The sequence below is a fragment of the Ursus arctos genome, unplaced genomic scaffold, assembly GCF_023065955.2.
Source record: "Ursus arctos isolate Adak ecotype North America unplaced genomic scaffold, UrsArc2.0 scaffold_5, whole genome shotgun sequence".
Taxonomy (NCBI): Eukaryota; Metazoa; Chordata; class Mammalia; order Carnivora; family Ursidae; genus Ursus; species Ursus arctos.
Genome location: NW_026623067.1, coordinates 62,051,998 through 62,073,650, shown reverse-complemented (window position 1 = coordinate 62,073,650; position 21,653 = coordinate 62,051,998). Strand labels below are relative to the sequence as shown.

Here is a 21,653-nt window from a genome sequence, read left to right as displayed (position 1 = left end):
CCCCTGGAAGACATTTTATTTTTTCATTTTTTACTTTATTTTTTCATTTATTTTTTTTTATTGTGCTAAACTGGTTGGGCAGGTGTTCTTTTACTTGCAACAAAAAGAGTCTTGATTAAAAAGATGGTATTTATATTTATAATATTTAATGGCTCATAGGTCCTTAAGTTGTATTGCCATGGTTTTCTTAACTGTTCTGCTAACATTGAACCTTAAAGTGATTTGAAATATTTTCTATTATAAATGCAGTTTTCTTTTCCAGTGCCTTTTGAATGACTTCTAGTAAATTTTCCATTAGTTTCCTCAAACATAGGCCTTGGTTTGAATTCTGAACTACAGGATTTAAAATTGAGTGATTTACCACGTAATTGAAGGCCATTTGGTTTTCCTTTATCCCCTTTTGCTTTTTTACTTCCATTATAATCATTCCATCTGCGATTATACCAACTGTTGTAGCTCCAGCTGCATGGGCACATTTGAATGCATTAGTGTGTATGTCAGTGGTTTAGGACATTTTTTATGGTATCATGAAGATTTATTTCCTACTCTTGTAGGGCCTGCTTTATGATTTCTTGTAACTATTATCCTCAAACACAATATTGTTCAATTTTAAGCCTTCAGAACTTCACATTCACTTAAGACATGGAATTACTCTGTCATCCTATTGTCTGTGAAAAATGGTTCCAATTGTTGCATTACCGTGAAGTCTGTGTATACTTCATTTACCTGCATAAGTTAACTTTTCCATATTTTAAGATCTAGTTCAAATATTACTGTCTTATAGGTGATTTTTTTGTCACTTTGTTCACAATTTGTTTTCACCTCTTACTATATGTACTCATCTAGCTCGTGTCTATCAAGAGTGATGCAATAATGGGAGTAGTGCCCCTTTAGGATCCTGTAGTAGCCAGAGACTCACCTTTCAGAGATTCATAGGTAGCAATATAATATAAAATGTAGTCACATCAAATTATTTATGGAAGCATAATTAAGGATAATTTGTAGTAGCAAAAAATTAGAAACAAATCAAAAACTCATCATTAAGGCTCTAGTTTTACTGAATTATGATACAGCCATAAAAAGGAATGCTATGCAGTTATAAACAAGAAAAGGTGTTTGTATATATTGATATGGTATAATCTCCAAGATATATATATCATTAAGTATCTGAAGAAGTGCTATAGCAGAGTAATTAGAAGTGTGGACTCTGATGTCCAGTCTAGGTTCGAAGACAGGCTTTGCTATTCATTAGCTGTGTAACTTGTCTCAAGCCCCGTTCCTCAATTTTTTCACCTGTGAAATGGAGATGTTTTTGATAACTACCACACAAGATTCTATGAGGATCAAATGAGCTGATAGATGCATATGCTGAGAAGAGTGCCTGGCCCATAGTAAAATAATTGAACTACAACAATTAGATGTGAATAAATGATATTTAAAATATGCAATATAATTCACAAAATGAAAAATTAAATCTCTGTTAATGTATTGACGTTAAATATTTTCACCATTACTGCCTTGTGCTGTAGTATTAGACATACTCATTAGAGGATTATCTCTTCTATTATTATAATGTCTTTGAGGACAAAGCCTGGCTTTTCCTCAAGCGTGCGCCCTGCGTGAACTCCAGCATGTGCCATGTACAATGCAAATTCCATAGGTACTTATTGACAGAATTAATAAAACACTCAGATTCCTCTCTGCCTATAAATACGATTTCAGAGCTTTAATAATTAGAGAGTAGTTTTAGATGTCTAAGAAAGTATATGAATATACAACACCTATAATTTTAACATTGAGGGGCAAGTCCAGAGATTTTGTTACAGCAGAAGTTAGGTAGTTTACTTCTGCCTGTAACAGGATTCTGAAAGTGTTATTTTTTTCCCTTTTTTTAAAAAATAGTTTTATTTTAAAATGAGAATGAGAATTAATAGTTTTTAGAAGCTTTGAGTCTCAGAAAGGTTAGTAAATTGTGCACCTTCATTGATCTAGCTAACGACAGAGCTGGGGATCAAACCTGGATCCGGCTGTTAATCTTTCAGCCAAAACAGCGTGGTGGAAAGGAAAGTGATATTCGCTGACATTGTAAGTGAGCCTAAGAGACAGGACACAAAGGAGGAGATTTCCAGGGCACTTGTCCTTCAGCACTGTTTCACTTTGCTGAACGTATTACCTACTTATTTAACTTTCTTCCAAAACCCAGGACTGAATAAAAAATAATCAGTGTATTTGGAATATGAGAAAAACAAGATAATTTTGTATAACTTAAGACTTTGCCTCTGAGATTAAGGCCATCTAAAATTCTTAAATAAATTAAGAGAATTATAAGTGGCTCATAATGTTCCCTTTGTGTTATTTAGTGATACACTCTCTCCATCCCTAAATCATCATTTTTAATATATATTAATCATTGTCTAATGTAGGGTTGATCACATTGCATTTTTTCTAGATCAATTTCACTATGAAATACAATAATGAAGTTACAGCATTTTCAAGGCAGAAGTTTGCAGGTATGTACCATTTTAGAGATCCTGAAGTACGAAAATTCCGAAATGCTTGGTTAATTTGAAGATGGTATAAATTCAATTACAGAAGGATCCTTCATGTTCCAAAATAATTAGTCATGGGGTTTCTTTAAATAGGAGGGCATGGCAATTCATGTTCATTTGGTGAGAGAAACTTCATACTCTATCTGGGAATATTGCCCTCTTTTACATGAAAAGCTTCCAGAGGGATGTGTATCAGAGAGTGATGCATAACTAATTAAACAAATCAGCTGTCTCAATCAATTCTGTAACCAATGAGGATGGGGATTGGGAAGAGGTGCCATATCAGATTGGGTGCTGAGGGAGGACATCTCTGAAGAGGCGATATTTGAGCTAGTAGCTGAATAGAATAAAGACTGAATAAAGCTGAAAGAGTCAACTTTTGGAAGACCCATTGGAAGAATGTTCCTGGAGAAAACTCAGCAGGTCAGGTGTCTCAGGTTAGGGCAAGCTTGGTGAATCAAGGAACAGAAAGACCAGGCTGTCTGAAGTATACTGGATAGGCATCTGACTCTTGGCTTCAGCTCACATCATGATCTCTGGGTCACGAGATCAAACCCCATGATGGGCTCTGCCCTGGGCATGGAGCCTGCTTAGGATTCTCTCTCGCCCTCTCTCTCTGCCCCTGCCCCCTCTCTAAAAAAAAATAATTAATTAATTTGTTAAAAAAGAAAATGTAATTTTAAAAAGGTCACATAACTAGCACAAATAATCCTAAAATTTGTATGGAACCACAAAAGACCCTGAATAACCAAAGCAACTTGAAAAAGAACTAAGCTGGAGGTATCACAATCCCAGATTCCAAGATATACTACAAAACTATAGTAATCAAAACAGTACATACAATACTGACACAAAAATTGACACATGGATCAATAGAGTAGAATAGAGAGCCTAGAAATAAACCCACACTTACATCATCAATTAATCTACAACAGAGGAGGCAAGAATATACAATAGGTAAAAGACAGTCTCTTCAACACATGGTGCTAGGAAAACTGGACAGTTACATGCAAAAGAATGAAACTGAACCACTTTCTTATACCATACACAAAAATAAACTCAAATGGATTGAAGACTGGGGTGCCTGGGTGGCTCAGTCAGTTAAGCATCCAACTCTTTTTTTTTTTTTTACTGTGATATATATCAAGGATTTTGTGTTGGGTTTTTTTGTTTGTTTTGTTTTTTTTTACTGTGATATATATCAAGGATTTTGTGTTGTTTTGTTTGTTTTCTTTTTTTTAATTTTAATGTTTTTTTATTATATTATGTTAGTCACCATACAGTACATCCCTGGTTTCTGATGTAAAGTTCGATGATTCATTAGTTACGTATAACACCCAGTGCACCATGCAATACGTGCCCTCCTTACTACCCATCACCAGTCTATCCCATTCCCCCCACCCCCTCCCCTCTGAAGCCCTCAGTTTGTTTCTCAGAGTCCATAGTCTCTCAGGCTTCATTCCCCCTTCTGATTACCCCCCTTTCTTTATCCCTTTCTTCCCCTACCGATCTTCCTAGTTCTTATGTTCCATAGATGAGAGAAATTATATGATAATTGTCTTTCTGTGCTTGACTTATTTCACTTAGCATTATCCCCTCCAGTGCCGTCCATGTTGCAGCAAATGTTGCGAACTTGTTCTTTCTGATAGCTGAGTAATATTCCATTGTATATATGGACCACAACTTCTTAATCCAGTCATCTGTTGAAGGGCATCTCGGTTCCTTCCACGATTTAGCTATTGTGGACAATGCTGCTATGAACATTGGGGTGCATATGGCCCTTCTCTTCACTACGTCTGTATCTTTGGGGTAAATACCCAGTAGTGCAATGGCTGGGTCATAGGGTAGCTCAATTTTTGACTTTTTAAGGGACCTCCACACTGTTTTCCAGAGTGGCTGTACTAACTTGCATTCCCACCAACAATGTAGGAGGGATCCCCTTTCTCCACATCCTCTCCAGCAATTGTTGTTTCCTGCCTTGTCAATTTTTGCCATTCTAACTGGTGTAAGGTGGTATCTTAGTGTGGTTTTGATTTGAATTTCCATGATGGCTAATGATTTTGAACATTTTTTCATGTGTCTGTTAGCCATTTGTATGTCATCACTGGAGAAGTGTCTGTTCATATCTTCTGCCCATTTTATGATTTGTTTATTTGTTTCTCGTGTATTGAGTTTGAGAAGTTCTTTGTAGATCTTGGATACCAGTCTTTTATCTGTAGTATCATTTGCAAATATCTTCTCCCATTCCGTGGGCTGCCTCTTAGTTTTTTTTACTGTTTCCTTGGCTGTGCAGAAGCTTTTTATCTTGATGAAGTCCCACCAGTTCATTTTATCTTTTGTTTCTCTTGTCTTTCGAGATGTGTCATGAAAAAAGTTGCTTTGGCCGATGTCGTAGAGGTTGCTGCCTATGTTCTCCTCTAGGATTTTGATGAATTCCTGTTTCACATCGAGGTCTTTCATCCATTCGGAGTTTATCTTTGTGTATGGTGTGAGAGAGTGGTCAAGTTTCATTCTTTTGCATGTAGCTGTCCAATTTTCCCTGCACCATTTATTGAAGAGACTGTCTTTTTTCCACCGGATGTTTTTTCCTGCTTTATCAAAGATTAGTTGCCCAAAGAGCCTGGGTTCTCTATTCTGTTCCATTGGTCTATGTGTCTGTTTTTGTGCCAGTACCATGTTGTCTTTGTGATCACAGCTTTGTAGTACAGCTCGAAATCCGGCTTTGTGATGCCCCCAGCTTTGTTTTTCCTTTTCAACAGTTCCTTGGTGATTCGGGGCCTTTTCTGGTTCCATACAAATTTGAGGACTATTTGTTCCAGTTCTTTGAAAAATGTACAAAACTCCAGGCCTGGATGGTTTTCCTGGGGAATTCTACCAAACATTCAAAGAAGAAATAATACCTATTCTCCTAAAGCTATTTCAAAAAATAGAAACAGAAGGCAAGCTACCAAACTCATTCTATGAGGCCAATATTACCTTGATCCCCGAACCAGGCAAAGACCCCATCAAAAAGGAGAATTACAGACCGATTTCCCTAATGAACATGAACGCCAAAATCCTCAATAAGATCCTGGCTAATAGGATCCAACAGTACATTAAAAGGATTATCCATCATGACCAAGTGGGATTTATCCCTGGGATGCAAGTGTGGTTCAACATTTGCAAATCGATCAGCATGATACATCATATCAAGAAGAAAAGACTCAGGAACCATATGATCCTCTCAATTGATGCAGAAAAAGCATTTGACAAAATACAGCATCCTTTCCTGATTAAAACCCTTCAGAGTGTAGGGATAGAGGGTACATTCCTCAATCTCATAAAAACCATCTATGAAAAGCCTACAGCAAATATCATTCTCAATGGGGAAAAGCTGGAAGCCTTTCCCTTAAGATCAGGAACACGACAAGGATGCCCACTTTTGAAACTATTATTCAACATAGTACTAGAAGTCCTTGCAACAGCAATCACACAGCAGAAAGGGATCAAAGGTATCCAAATCGGCAAAGAAGAAGTCAAAATGTCTCTCTTCGCAGATGACATGATACTCTATATGGAAAACCCAAAAGAATCCACGCCCAAACTATTAGAAGTTATAGAGCAATTCAGTAATGTGGCGGGATACAAAATCAATGCTCAGAAATCAGTTGCATTTCTATACACGAATAATGAGACTGAAGAAAGAGAAATTAGGGAATCCGTCCCATTTACAATAGCACCGAAAACCATACGTTACCTTGGAATTAACTTAACCAGAGGCGTAAAGGACCTATATTCTAGAAACTATAAATCACTCTCGAAAGACATTGAGGAAGATACAAAAAGATGGAAAAATATTCCATGCTCATGGATTGGAAGAATTAGCATAGTTAAAATGTCCATGCTACCCAGAGCAATCTACACTTTCAATGCTATCCCGATCAAAAAAGCATCCAACTCTTGATTTCAGCTTGGTTTGTGATCTCAAGGTCGTGAGATTGAGCCTCATGTCATGCTCCACACTGGGCATGGAGCCTACTTGGGAGTCTATATATTCCTCTCCCTCTTCTCCTCCCCTCCACTTGTGCACACATGCGTGTACGTGCCCTCTCTCTCTCAAAAAAAATTTAAAAATTAAAAAAATGGATTGAAGACTTAATGTGAGACCTAAAACCATAGAAGTCTGAAAGAAAACACAGGCAGTAATCTCTTGGACATCAGCCTTAGCGACATTTTTCTAGATATGTCTCTGAGGCAAGGGAAACAAAAGCAAAATTAGACTATTGGCTAGGTCAAAATAAAACCCTTTTGCACAATGAAGGAAATCATCAATAAAATGAAAATTTCTCCCTACTGAATGGGAGAAGATATTTGCAAATGACGTGTCCAATAAAGGGTTAGTGTCCAAAATATATAAAGAATGAGGCAACTCAACACCGAAAAAAATGGAATAATCCAATTACAAATGGGTGGAGGCTAACATAATATAATAAAAAAACATAAAAAAAATGGGTGGAGGGGTGCGCCTGGGTGGCTCAGTCAGTTAAGCATCCTGGGATCAAACCCTGCGTTGGGCTCCCTGCTCAGCAGGGAGTTGGCTTCTCCCTTTCCCTCTGCATTCCCCCGCTAGTTCTCTCTCATTCTCTCTCTCTCTCTTGCTCTATCTCAAATAAATAAATAAATTTTTTTAAAAAAATCGGGTTTGGATATTAGTCATGCTAGTCTTACAGAATGAATTTGAAAGTACTTTGTCTTTTTCTTTTTTAAAAGTTAATAATAGTTTAAAATAACAGAAATAACAAACTCCTTATAGGCCTAATAGAACTGCATTGGTTTAGTTCCTTTTTGGTTGTAGATTTCTGTCTTTCAAATTTTTCTATAATTATTTAATCTATTCAGATTTTCTACAACATTTGGAATCAATTTTTACGACTTAGACTCTCCTAGAAAATAATGAGAAAAGATTAACCTTCACTATCTATAATAATATAAGGTGCCTATAAATAAAAAAGATGGATAACCCACTTAAAAATAAGCAAATACCAAGTCTGCATAATTAATAGAAGAAAAATTTGCATGGCCATTAAATATATGCTTTAACTCCATCATATCTAGGGTGATCATATATCTATGTTTCCCTGGAAAAGCGCTGGTTTGTATGTCCTCTTCCAGCAAAATTACCATTTGTGTCACCTTTGAGTCTTAGACGTATCCTTAGAAATCCCTCCTTGCTCTGCTTATTTATCCCCCCTCTCCCTTCTCCAACCCCTGGCGAGTTTCTAAGTTTTAGTCTTAGAAGTTTCCTAGCACCCTGTGTTGAAGAGACACTAAATGATATCATCTCCCTACTTATAATAAATGAGATGAAAGTTTAAATAATAAGGAGGGTTTTATTTGTTTTTGCCAAGATTAACAAAATTAAAAAAAGTATTTATAATATTCATCACTAGAAATGGTATAGTAAAATAGACGATAACAGTGGAGAGATCATTGGTACCTTCTTTTGGGGCTATAAATTTGGCAATACCTATTAAAGTTTTAAGTGTGCATGTCATTTAATCTAACTATGGACTTGTAGATTCCTAACTTCTGGAAATATCGATGCTACTGTGCAATAACATGTATGGGCGAAGTTGTTATATAGGCGGCCGATTAAATAAGTGAAGGTATGCTTAGAAAATGAATATTAGGGGCGCCTGGGTGGCATAGCGGTTAAGCGTCTGCCTTCGGCTCAGGGCGTGATCCCGGCGATCTGGGATCGAGCCCCACATCAGGCTCTTCCGCTAGGAGCCTGCTTCTTCCTCTCCCACTCCCCCTGCTTGTGTTCCCTCTCTCGCTGGTTGTCTCTATCTCTGTCGAATAAATAAATAAAATCTTTAAAAAAAAAAAAAAAAAAAAGAAAATGAATATTATGTTATTGTTTAAAGCAAGAGGTAGCTGTATATATTAGTATGGAAAGATTTTCATAATATATCAAGAGAGAAAATTAAAATACAAATATATTATACATAATATATTAAGAGAAAATACATTTTACATAATACATATATACATATGTATGTATATATAAATATATTATACATTATAATATATACATTAATATATTATACATAATATATTAAGAGAAAAAATTAAGATACAAAATGGTATTATAGTTTTAGTTGACATTTGGCAAAATATACACATATATAGTTTGTTTTTCCATGCTTAGAAAACAAGTTTGAAAATATATGCACCAAACTTAACATTTATTATCATGAGACTTTAGTTGACTAGAAACCAAAATGAGAGAATTCAATAAAAATTTGGTAAATGTTAGGGGAAAAAAATCATTTTTGAAAAAACATAGCTTACTCAACAATAATCCTGAAATACTGTATATGCTGGTAGAAAACAGAAAATCTGGTTTTGGTATGGTAACAGGCATCAAAGAATAATCCTTTGGTTCTATTAGAGCTGACATTTCGTCTGGTTGGAAGCATAACCTTCTTCCTCTGTCAAAAACCTCATGACTGTATAAAAGGTTTTTGAATTCTGAAAAGACAGGAGACAGTGGGTCTCAAACTATGTAGTTACTATTTTTATATTTCTAGAATATAGTATTAGAATCTTTTGGCAGGAAGTGTCCTCAACTCTTTCTTGTCTACTCTCTATTTTTTTTTTTTAGTCATAAAAGAAAGTTTTATCTGTTTTCCCAAGGAATATATGCTTTGTATCTTATACAAGATAATCCAGAGAAGAGAAAAAGAAAGTTATCCAATCACCATTTTGAGGAAGGTATAATCATAATACCTCCACCATTCAAGGGCAAAGTAAAAAATGTTATAGGTCAATCTCCTGCATGAATGAATAAAAATATTACCAAATAAAATGTCAGCAAGTAAAATCAAGCAGTGAATTAAAAATGACAGACTCAAGAATAAAGAACTTAAAATCTATAAGAAAAGCAAATTACTCGGTGTAATATTGGGTAAATATGTTCATGTGCAATTCCTAGAAAATAAAATGCAAATGGAACAATAATTATATAAAAATGCTCAAATTCATTATGACCATGAAAATGAAAATTACAAAAATAATATTCATATCTACCATATTGATGACAATAAAAACTTTTTAGAAATCCATGTGTTGGTGAGAATGTGAGGAAAGACTTTCTTTTAAGGATTATTTATTTATGTATTTATTTGAGAGAGAGAAAGAGAGAGGGAGAGTGGAAGAGAAGGGCAGAAGGAGAGGGAGAGTGTCTTAAGCAGACTCCACGCTGGATCTCACGACCCTGAGATTGCAGCCTGAGCCGAAAACAAGAGTTGGACCTTTAGCCGACTGGGCCACCCAGGTGCCCAAGAAAGTTCTTTTCTACACTGCTGTGGGAAGGTGAACTACTAAAATTATATTAGAGAACAATTTAGGCTATTCAGTAAAGGTGCATGTAATCTACAGCCAAGAAATTCTACACCCAGATATATATGCCAGAGATTCTCTAGGGTATGTATCGATGTCCTCATTTTACAGATAAAGGAAACCAAAGCTAGCTTCTTTTACTATTAAATGAATTATATATGTAAATCACTTATGTGCTTAGTACATATTAAGACATCTATTAAGTATATCTATGATTATCATCATGAATAATCAGCAATAGGTAAAGTTACATAAATTGATCATTATCATCAATATTGACATATAACAAATTTCATCATTGCATCTCTGGAGGGGTATTTTAACAACTGAAATAAAAACCTGTCAAGTTTTGTCCAGACTATGAAATTGGGAGGATGTTTCCTCCTCTCCAACTAAAGATTGAGTCATCTTCATGGGTGTTTACACAGTAATAGTGTAGCCTTTATTTTTTAAATTTATTTTCATTTGTTAAATTAAGACTTCATTTTTTTATTTTGAGAACTTTTAGGTTCACAGCAAAACTGAGAGGAAAGTACAGAGATTTCCCATGTACTCCATCCCCCACATACGCATAGCCTTCCCCGTTATCAACATCCTCCAGCAAAGTGGTACACTTGGTTACAGTTGATGAACCCTACACTGACACATCATTATCACCCAAAGTCCATAGTTTATATTTGGGTTTACTCTTGGTGTTGTACATTCTCTGGTGTGAACGAATGTATGATGACATGTATCTGTCATTATGGTATGGTACAGGGTATTTTCATTGCCCTAAAAATTCCTCCTTGCTCTGCTTATTCATGTCTTCTCTCCCCTCTCCAACCCCTGGCAACCACGGATGCTTTCACTGTCTCCATAGTTTGCCTTTTCCAAAATGTTGTAGGGTTGGAATTATACCCTATGTGGCCTTTTCAGATTTGCTTCTCTTACTTAGTAATGTGCACTTAAGTTTCCCTTCCGTCTTCTCATGGCTTGATTCTCCTTTCTTTTCAGCACTGAATATTATTGTCTGGATGGACCACGGTTTACTTATTCATTCACCTACTGAAGGGCATTTTGGTTCCTTCCAAGTTTTGGTAATCATGAATAATGCTTTTATAAACATCCATGTGCACGTTTTTGGGTGGGTATATTTCTTAACCCCTTAGGTAAATGCCAAGGGTGCTATTGCAGGATTGTATGATAGGAGTACCTTTAATTTTTTAGGAAACTGACAAATTGTCTTCCAAATGGCTGTACCACTTTGCATTCCTATCAGTAATGAGAGAGAGTTCCTATTGTGTCACATTTGGTGTTTTAGTGTTCCAGATTTTGGTTATTTTAATAGGTGTGCGATGGGATTTCCTGATTTTCTGTATGGCCTTTGAGGAGTTGATCCTTGAACAAGCTCCTCCCTCCTCCTAGAGGGGCTGGGCTCCCCAGTTAGTGTTTCGCGGTACTTCTGACAGTTTCTGGCCTCCGGGTCTTCAAGTTTCAATGTGTGCCCAGGGGGAAAAGATTAGGGAAAGATAAGGAAGGCGCTGAAATTTCTTTGAGCGATAGCCTGGGGGAAATTATGCCCAGAAAGAGGCTTATCAAGTGCTACTGAGGGGCCAGGCAACTTTCAGTGCAACATCCCTAATAGATGTTCGGGAGTGTTAACAGTGAGAAAGAAAGCAGTAAAGACGTGTCCTGATTGCTACACTACTCCTGGCACCTAATGTGGCTCTATTTTACTTTGTATATTGTAGCCAGAAGCCAGTGGGAAGAACTCCTTTAGCTCCTGGGAATGCTGGCTCCTGGATTTTCATTCGAAGCTTTTACTGGAATGAACACTTGTCAGTGGATCCCCAAAGGCACCATCTGGAGAGGTTTCCTTAAAGTGGAGAGATCTGGGATAGGGCTTCGTGGGGGCGGTTGTGAAAGCAAGGCAACGCGAGCTGGAGGAAGAGTAGAAACCTGCCCACAAAAAGAAAAGCCATCGTCAGGGATTTAGGAAACTTGATCAGGGGTGTTAAATGGCATTTCAGAAGAAATCTGAATGCTACTGGTTTACAGCAAGAGTCAAGTAAAAGTGTCCGGGCTCGGGAAGTCTTCTTAAGGGATCAAACCGGACACAATGGGTTATTTCTCCCCAAAAAACTTTAAAAGCCGAGAGGCCCGCCTCGTTCCGCCCACGACCTCCCTTCCGCACAGCCTGGGTCAGAGCCTCTCAGCCACTTCAAAAACCCGGAGAAGGTAAATCCAGTCAGGCCCTGGAGAGGCCAACGGTGGGCTCCGGCCAGCCTGCGCACTGGGCATGCGCAGGGGGTGGGCCGCCAGGTCGGCTTAGGGAGCCATGACGAGTCCGGAAGCGCCTGCGCGCGCCCCTCAGCTTGAGAAGTAGTTTTGTTCTTCGCCCTCGGCACGGGAGCGTTTCAGAGAGAACCCTCGGCAGGACCAACCAGACCCCAGCCGGCACCGCAGCAATGTCCAGCAACAGCTTCGCTTACAATGAACAGTCCGGAGGAGGGGAGGCGACGGAACTGGGTCAGGAGGCGACTTCAACCATTTCCCCCTCCGGCGCCTTCGGCCTCTTTAGCAGCGATTTGAAGAAGTGAGGAGAAAGGTTTGGGGTGTGGGGCGGGACTGAGGAGCTGGGAACCCTGGTGGAGAGGGAACCAGGCTTGGGCTCCTGGGGGAAGGGTGAGGTCGCCCTGGGACCATAGGGGCCGGGCGGTAACCTTTCCCGCTGGTGGGCGGGGTTGGGTCATTTGGGAGTGGTGGGAGTCGTTGGAGAGTTTGGGGTGAAAAATGTGTGTAGGGGTCTTTCGTAGTTTTCAAACTCTAGTGAGAAAAGAACTGTTTGGAGAGCTTCAGGTCTCATTCCTAAAGACTCTGAGTTGGTCTGGATTGGGGCACAGGAATCTGAGCTGTGAACAAACACTTGTAGCTAATTTAATATTTGCTGGATCAAACTTGGAGAATTGCGCGTGTTATGGTGAAAGAAGTGTTTGGGGAGTTAAGAGGGCGCGTTAGAGTGATTGTTGTTTATGGGAAACTATTCTCTGACCGTGGAGTATGGAGGTTTTTAAGCGCTTTATGAATGGACAATCCGTTTGTACGAACATTCATGTTTTTGGGTAATATCCTTTGTATTACAGAGAAAAAAACCTCATTTCCAAACACAGTAATAAGCATTAGTAGAGAATATTTAGTGTGTGACTGTGAACAAATTCTAAAGTTTTACAAATTAATAACGTGAATTTTAAAAACAAATACTGAACAGTGTATAGTTTTTCAAAAGTAAAAATATTTAAGTACCATCGAAAAATGGTGGGAAAGCCTCCCCAAACTTTTTGGTGGGAGGGGTTTTAAACTTACAGAATTCTGGTAACTTTATATTTTATCGTAATCATTTTTACATTTCTCTTATTTTTAATGTCTCATTACTAGACTATGGTCACATGATAGGCTGTCACTAGATTCATGCTGAATTAAGTGAAAGTAGCTGTGCTGATGGCTTTGCAGGTGTCAGAAGAGTATAATTAAAATTTAATTTAAATTTTACTAACAAGATCGGGCAATCTGGAAAGTTGCTAGTAGTTGAAATTGGGTTTAAATTTTGTACTAAGCTGACTGAACTCATATACAGCATGTGGAATACAGTTTTCTGCCCCTCCCCTTCCTCAGGTAAGATAACTAATTTCATTTTTCATTCAGTGCATTTAGATGATGGATTGTTCTAATAGGAAGCTTGTTGCAACTTTACACTTTTTTTTTTTTTAAAGATTTTATTTATTTATTTGACAGTGATAGAGACAGCCAGCGAGAGAGGGAACACAAGCAGGGGGAGTGGGAGAGGAAGAAGCAGGCTCCTAGCGGAAGAGCCTGATGTGGGGCTCGATTCCACAACGCCGGGATCACGCCCTGAGCCGAAGGCAGACGCTTAACCACTGTGCCACCCAGGCGCCCCGCAACTTTACACTTTCTATTAGCAAAATGTTCGGCTGTTGAATTACCCTATAAGTCAGCCTCAGCCTGTTTTTTTTTTTTTTTTTAAAGATTTTTTATTTATTTATGTGACAGAGAGACAGCCAGCGAGAGAGGGAACACAAGCAGGGGGAGTGGGAGAGGAAGAAGCCGGCTCCCAGCGGAGGAGCCCGATGTGGGACTCGATCCCGGGATGCCGGGATCACGCCCTGAGCCGACGGCAGACGCTTAACGACTGCGCTACCCAGGCATCCCAGCCTCAGCCTGTTTTTGCATGTGATTTACTTAAAATTAATTTATTCTTATGGTTTGTTAACATCTAAGATGTTTTTCTCTTAGCGTTTCTGATTTCCTGTTTTGTCAGATTTGGGCCTGGTTTGGAGAAAGATGTATGGCTTTGACTAAGACCAGTGCTGTTGAGGTGACAAGCAGGTTGGATTTAAAATAAAAATAGCTAACATTTATGGAGTGCTTGTGCATTTGTGCACACAATTTTACATTTATTATCTCATTCAGTTCTCCTCACAACCTCAGTGGCTTGTTACCAGATACTTATCTGATTCTACTTTGCAGATGAAGAAATTGGAGTACACAGGGCGTGATCCTGGCGTTATGGGATCGAGCCCCACATCAGGCTCCTCTGCTATGAGCCTGCTTCTTCCTCTCCCACTCCCCCTGCTTGTGTTCCCTCTCTCGCTGGCTGTCTCTATCTTTGTCAAATAAATAAATAAAAATCTTTAATAATAAAAAAAAAAAGAAAGAAATTAGAGTACAAGTGATTAACTTGTCCAAGATCACAAAGCTACAACACTGCACTCTCTGAACAAAGACATTCTAATCTGAAAGCCAATTTTCTCAAGCACTTGGGTATGCTACTTACTACTTGATGAAATTTATGATGCTTTTATTAGAGAATGCACACAACTCATTAAAAGTTTAAAACTTTGAAAAGTAGCTGTAGACAGTATAATACCTGGAAGCTTCCAGATATTAGAAACATTTTGGCCATTGAACTGCAACCTAGTGGGATTGTATAAGAGAACAAGGAGACACCTGGAAGTGGTCTTTTAATCTCTCTTGAGTTTACATTCTTTTATAAAATCATGATATTTCTGGAATTCTTTTAAAAACCAAATGATAAAATTAATGTAAAAAGACTTAAAGCTTACCCTGTTTCTCTGCTATCATTTTTTAAATTGAGGTATACTTGACATGTAACATTATTTTAGTTTCAGGTATATAACATAGTGATTTGATATTTGTACATATTCAGAAATGATCACCACAATAAGTCTAGTTAGCATCCATCCCCATACCTAGTTACAATTTTCTGTTCTTGTGATGAGGACTTTTTAAGATTTACTCTCAGCAACTTTTAAATATACAATACAGTGTTATTTACTATAGTCACCATGCTATACAATGCATTCCCATCACTTACTTGTTTTATAACTGGAAGTTAAACCTTTTGACTCCTTCCATGCATTCATCCATTAGCTCTGCTCTGATTTTTGATGGTTGACTTTGAAATAGTTTCAGATTTCCAAAAAAATTGCAAGAATAATACAAAGAACTACCCTTTATGCAGATTCATCAATTAAAAATTTTTTTGCTACATTGCTTTATTTCTCTCTTTGTCCATATACTCACACTCACGTACCATTCATATTATGTTTTCTGATCCACTGGAGATTAGGTTGTATACATCATATCTTTTTCCTCTTAATACCTTGGTATGTATTTTTAAAGAACTGATATTTTCTTATACAACTGCGAGTACCGTTATATTCAGGAAATTTAATATCAGTACAATTTGTAGTCTTTAATCCAATGTTGTCATTTGTCCCAGTAAATAATTTATTTTTAGCATTTTTTCCAATCTAGTACAGCATCCAGTCCAGGATCATGTACTTCATTTAGTTGTTGTATCTCTTCCAATCTCCTTTAATCTGAAATAGTTCCTCAACCTTTGTTTTCTTTTTTTTTTTTAATTTTATTATGAGAGAGAGAGAGGGAGAGTACGAGTTGGGGGAGGAGTAGAGGGAGCAGCAGGCTCCCTTCTGAGCAGGGAGCCTCACGTGGGGCTTGATCCCATGACTCAGATTGACCTGAGCTGAAATCAGGAGTTGGGTGCTCAAGTGACTGAGGCACTGCGGTGCCCCCTTAACCTTTGTTTTTCAGTACTGTGGCATCTTTGAAGAACACAAGCCAATTATTTTGCAGCATGTTAATCACTTTGGATTTGCTGGTGTTTTCTCATATTTAGATTCATGTTATGTACCATTGGCTAGAATACTACCATAGTGATGTGGCTTTCTCGGACTTGCATCTGGAGGAGTTCTGTTAAAGTGTTGTCCATTATTTTTTCCCCGAGTAATTATTCCATGTGGGACACTTTGAGGCCATGCAGATGTCTCGCTCCTTATTAAATTCACCAACTCCTAGTTATATAGCAACCACTGATGAATCTTCTGAATCATTCTTTTTTTTTTTTTAAGATTTATTTATTTCAGAGAGAGAATGTGAGCAGGGGGAGGGGCAGAGAGAGAGAGTGAGAGAAAGAGAAAGAATCCCAAGCGGACTCTCTGCTGAGCACAGAGCCCAGTGCAGGACTTGATCCCATGACACTGAGCTGAAATCAGGAGTCAGCCCCTTAACTGCCTGAGCCACCCAGATGCCCCTCTCTTGAACCATTCTTAACCACAGTGGCTGCAAAGTGTTGATTTACAGCTCTCTTGACTTCTTCCTCTCTTCTGCTCTTTAGCCTCTTGTCCTAAAGCTTTATGTCCTTTGATCCTTCACTGACTGTCTCAAGGATGCCTAAACACTTCCTCATGATGGGATTTTCGATGATTTTGTTTTCTGAATTTAATCTTATTTATCAACCTTTTTTGTTCCTTTCTCCCTTTAAATAAAACCAGACTTAGGGAGTTTTAGATCATTTTAGAAAAGCAGATCCTATACATCATTTATTGGTTAATCAAGACTGTGTATTTGATTATTAGCTTCCAGATTTTCAGTTTTTTCATTTAGTAAAGAATTATTTTTCTTTGTATTCCTTTCTTTTGGATGTTGTCAATTTTTATTGCTTTTAGTTTTTTTCTAAATTATTTTCTGTTTTGTCTTAAAGAAGTTCTTCTTTTATCTTAACCAATTCGGCTCTGTGTGTAATTAAAAATAATTTTAGTAATTTTATTTCTAGAAACAGAGGAAACTAATTTGTATTAACAATAGTAAAACTGCTAAATTTCTGAATCTCCTTTCTTTTGAGAGTATCATGGTGTATTAGAAATAGCATTGGGCCTGAAGTGAGACAACCTGGTTTTAAGTTCCTGTTTTCCACTTGTGGTAATGTTTTCTTGTTCAAGTTGCTTGATCTCTTCAAACTTAAGTGTCCTCTTTTCTAGAAACGTTATGATACTTGTGTATTTTGTGAGGTTCTCATAAGATGGCAGAGTCGAAAGCTATTTCTAACACTGGAAAAGCTGGTGGAAGCTTCACTGAGGTAGTGACATTTTAGGTCTTAAAGCCTGACAAGTTTTTTTGCCAGGTGGAGGAAAGGGGGAGTTCTTCAGAGTTGCAAAAGAAAATACATGTTTACATGAGACAGATTTGGGCATAAACATTTAGAACTGTAGGCAGTAATTAAAGCATGGGAATGGGCAAACAACCCCTCTATCCCCTTGCCCCGGGAGAACTTCTCTTGTTTAGAAAAGAAGGCAGTTTAGACAAAACCTGAGAGAACACTGACATTTAAGATTGAACGGAAGAACTAGGGAGACAGTGCTCAGAGGGGTAGGACACCAGAAGGTTAAAAAAAAACAATAGGGGGAAGTTAAAAGGATAGTTAATAAGAGGAAATGGTCAACTCTGTTAAGAGTTGCGTAATGAGGATAATTAGAATGAAGGCTGAAAAGAGGCCATTAGGTTTAACAGTAAAAGGTGCCCTTAGCAACCAGTAATTTAGCAATTCAATACCTCTTCAACCACTTTGAAAAGTAGCATTTTTAGTTTCTGCTGAAATTGGGGTGGGCTTTTCATTTGTTTAGATTCACAGAGCTGATTTAGACCCAAACAAGGGGCTGCAATGTATTCCTGTAGTCATACTATGTCATATAGTAAGATGTAGTCAATGCTACGTCAGTATATTTGTATTGCATTAATGAAGCCTAGCTTATTTTTTTAACTTAAGTTTTATTTATTGTCAACTTTACAACATCAGCCACGAAAATTACATATAACCCTTTAACCTTTTGAATCAGTGTTTCTCAGTGGAGTCTAGTAGGCAGATTACATAGGTCTTTGGTTTCTATGTAATTATAGCAGATCTAACTTTATCTCTGCCACTTGTTCTCTCGCTTAGGAAGGCATATGGAAGTGCAGCTGAATGAGATTAACCTTTTTAAAGGATGTTCTTGAGTTTACTTTATTAAAAATAGAGATAAACTAGTCCCAGATGTCAGTGCTTTATAAGTAGTAACCTATTATTTTGGACATGCTTAAAAGAGTCATTGGATCTCATAAGAGGTTCCAAACTTTTGTGTGTGATTTTTTCCATTTTTTTATTTATATTCTTTCATTTTAATTTGGGTTTATATTATATTTTTGGGTTTTTTTCATTTAATGCGTTTTTTTATAGTTACTGTTGTTCAAAGCTTGTTCTACTTTCTTTTCACTTGTCCTAGTATTTCTCGTTGATAATTTTATCTCATTCAGTCACCCTGTATTTTCAGGTTATGTAGTTACTAAGTGAATATTTGTTGAATATTGTATAAAAGAATCTATTTGGGGTACCTGGATAGCTCAGGTGGTTGAATGCCAGATGCTTGATCTCAGCTCCGGTCTTGATCCCACAGTTGTGAGTTTGAGCCCCAAGTTGGGCTCTGCGCTGGGCAAGGAACTTATTAAAAAAAAAAAAAGAAATCTATTTCATCAACTCAGGTACTATTAGATAGTATAATTTATGTGAAGGAATATTTTTTCTTTACTTTTCTTTTTTTTCTGAGAGAGCGTGCGCAGGAGGTAGGGTGAGAGAGGTAGGGAAAGAGAGGGAAAGGTGCGTGCGCAGGAGGTAGGGTGAGGGAGGTGGGGAAAGAGAGAATCTTAAGCAGGCTCCATGGCCAGCATGGAGCCTGAGGCCAGTGTGAGGCCTGATGTGGGGCTCCATCTCTTGACCCTGAGATCATGATGTGAACTGAAATCAAGAGCTGTAGGCTCAACAAACTGAGCCACGCAAGTGCCCCTAGGAATAATTTATGAGCAAAGTGTTTGGCTTATAATTTTTCTTCTTCTTCTTCCTTTTTTTTTTTTTTCTTTTTAAGAGAGAGAGAGAGAGGGGAGGGAGGTGAGGGAGAGAGAGAATCCCATGGCCAGCTCAGAGCCTGATATGGGGCTCAATCTCATGACCTTGAGATCATGACCTGGGCTTAAATCAAGAGTTGGACACCCAGCTGACTGAGCCACCCAGACGCCCCTATAATTTTTCTTAATAAATATTTTCATGGCCTTTACTCAATTGAATGATTCAGATTCTACTGATATTTATTGCCTCTGTAACTAGTATAGTTTAAAAAAATAAAGTGTGTCTGATTCATTGGACCATATATGGAAGGACAACCTTGTCTGGTATCCTTACTGTATTGTACAATATTGATATGTTATTGCATCACCCTGACTTAATTGTACATAGTTCCAGAATAGCCATTTTCTTCATGGCATTACTTGAATCTTTACTGTGTTAGGGTTAATTGACTTGGAAATGTCATGGAAGTGTTCAGTGAACTTTACAATCAGGATTTTTTAAGTCTCTCTTCTAACTGTTCAAAGACATATTTATTTGCAGATTTGGGATTATTCCATATGTGTAGTTCATTCTTCTGTATTTTCAGCACAAAAATACAAAGCTGTTCTAAGACCTTTATCTTGCCTTTAAGAATCTTAGAATTTATTTAGTTGGTGAGATAAGTCTAAAAGTGAACTAATAGATTATCAGTGTAGAGTTAATGTTAAATTGTATAATAATTCTCAAATTTTCAGTGTGCTATACCTACCAAAAGGTATTTATTTTATGCCTTCACATATGTAAACAATGCTTTTCTGAAGAAAATGAAAATGCTGGAATTTTGAAATGTCAAACATTTTAGTTTGAGATGCTGAAAGTGTTTGGAGCCCTGAGCTGTTAGCATATTATGAGGAGGCACAGGCTTCTCATTGTAAATTCTCTTGTGCTCATAAATCCAGGGTTGCAAGTATGAAAATACACTCTGCTTATGATTTCTGTAGCATACTGTTGTCCTTCGAAGGACAAGTGTCCAAATATATTATTGTCTTTAACAGCATATTTGCCATGTTATATATGTAAGTTGGATCCATTTTTTTTTTTTATAAAGGGCACATAAAATTCTAGGCAATTTCAGTATTTTATTGATCTTTGACTTAGTTAATTCCATGTGTTCCAAGATGGCTGTTAATGAAAGAAAAAACTGTATAATGGTATCTGCAGCACATTCCCAGCTAGATGAGCTGGTTGTTTTTATCTTCACATAAATAAGATTTCTGGTTTTACAAAAGGCCAACTACTTGAGGATTGTCACTTCAGTGGTACAGTAGGGTTCTTATAAATTAATTTTTGAAATACACTTCAAATCAAGTAATATTTTACCACATTGAACAAAATGATGAAATACTGCCTGTAAGCAGATTCCTGCTTTCCAACAGATTATAAAAGTGTTCCATTTTATTTAGCTTGCATTTCTTCTTGGAGGAGTCAGTTCTGACTTTTACAATTTACCTTAATAAATGTTCAGCCAAGAAATATCGTCTTTTGCTACAGAGTATGTTAAAATGACTGATCTGGTGAAATCCAAGGAGAAAATCTGTAATACTTAAATTTCAGTCCTTACAGTAAAATCCCAAGATGTGACATATTTCTGGGCAGGCTTTTGTTTGTTTGTTTAAGTAAACCCTTTTCCAACTTGGGGATCAGGAATCGTATGTTCTACCGACTGAGCCAGCCAGGCGCCCCTTATTTCTAAAAAGTATTTAGAGTTTAGAGCAACATGACTAGAACAAATGATTAAAACAAAAAAAGGAGACAGATGGTTGTTGAAATGTTCTCTTTTACTGCATGAAAAGTTACAAATGATCATGGAATGACAAATGTATTACAGTGAAATAATTTGACAGTATTGTAGTTGTGTATATAAATGAACTACTGACAACAAATTGCCTGTAGTCCAAATTCAGAATTTAAAGTGAAGCCCCCAAAGTAGAAGAATCAAGAAGGAAATGATTTTCCTTTATTTCATATCATTATAAATAACATTCATTGGTTTGTATATTTAGGGAAGACTCATTTAGCTTATCAGTTGGAAAGAGTTCATAGATATACACAAATGAACAATTTATAGTCAGTGTCTGCTATTGATGGGCTGATTATTTGTATTGCTGATAGGATCTGATCTAATTAGAAGCCAGTGTCCTTAATCTTTCAATTGAGTGAGTTGGCATGGCAGCTGGACAAGAGAGAGATGCATGAATAATGCTAGTTCCAAAATCATGGGTTGGCAGAGCTACACATCACTCAGCTTTACTCTAGGAATGGGTTTTCTAAAAATTTCTTAAAGCCTAGATTAAGAACGTGGTCATGAGGGATGAGGGGCCAGATTATGTAGGGCGTTTGGATTTTATTTTGAGTCAGAGGAGCAGCTGGTGGAGGGTTTTTGAGCATTATGGACATTTAGAAGTCATTCAGGAACTGTTAAGTGC

The 21,653-nt window shown here is 37.4% G+C and overlaps 1 protein-coding gene across 3 annotated transcripts in view; it reads left to right on the top strand.

The window, feature by feature from the left end:
• Positions 1 to 12,150: 12,150 nt before the first annotated feature.
• The window catches only part of AP3B1 (adaptor related protein complex 3 subunit beta 1), a 248,578-nt gene continuing 239,075 nt past the window's right edge, over positions 12,151 to 21,653 (top strand). For all 3 annotated transcript variants that reach the window (XM_044384102.3, XM_026498740.4, XM_057307051.1), the window contains exon 1: positions 12,151 to 12,510. In XM_044384102.3, coding sequence (XP_044240037.1) covers positions 12,383 to 12,510 — 128 coding nt within the window. In that variant the 5' untranslated portion in view covers positions 12,151 to 12,382. The remainder of the gene's footprint in view (positions 12,511 to 21,653) is intronic.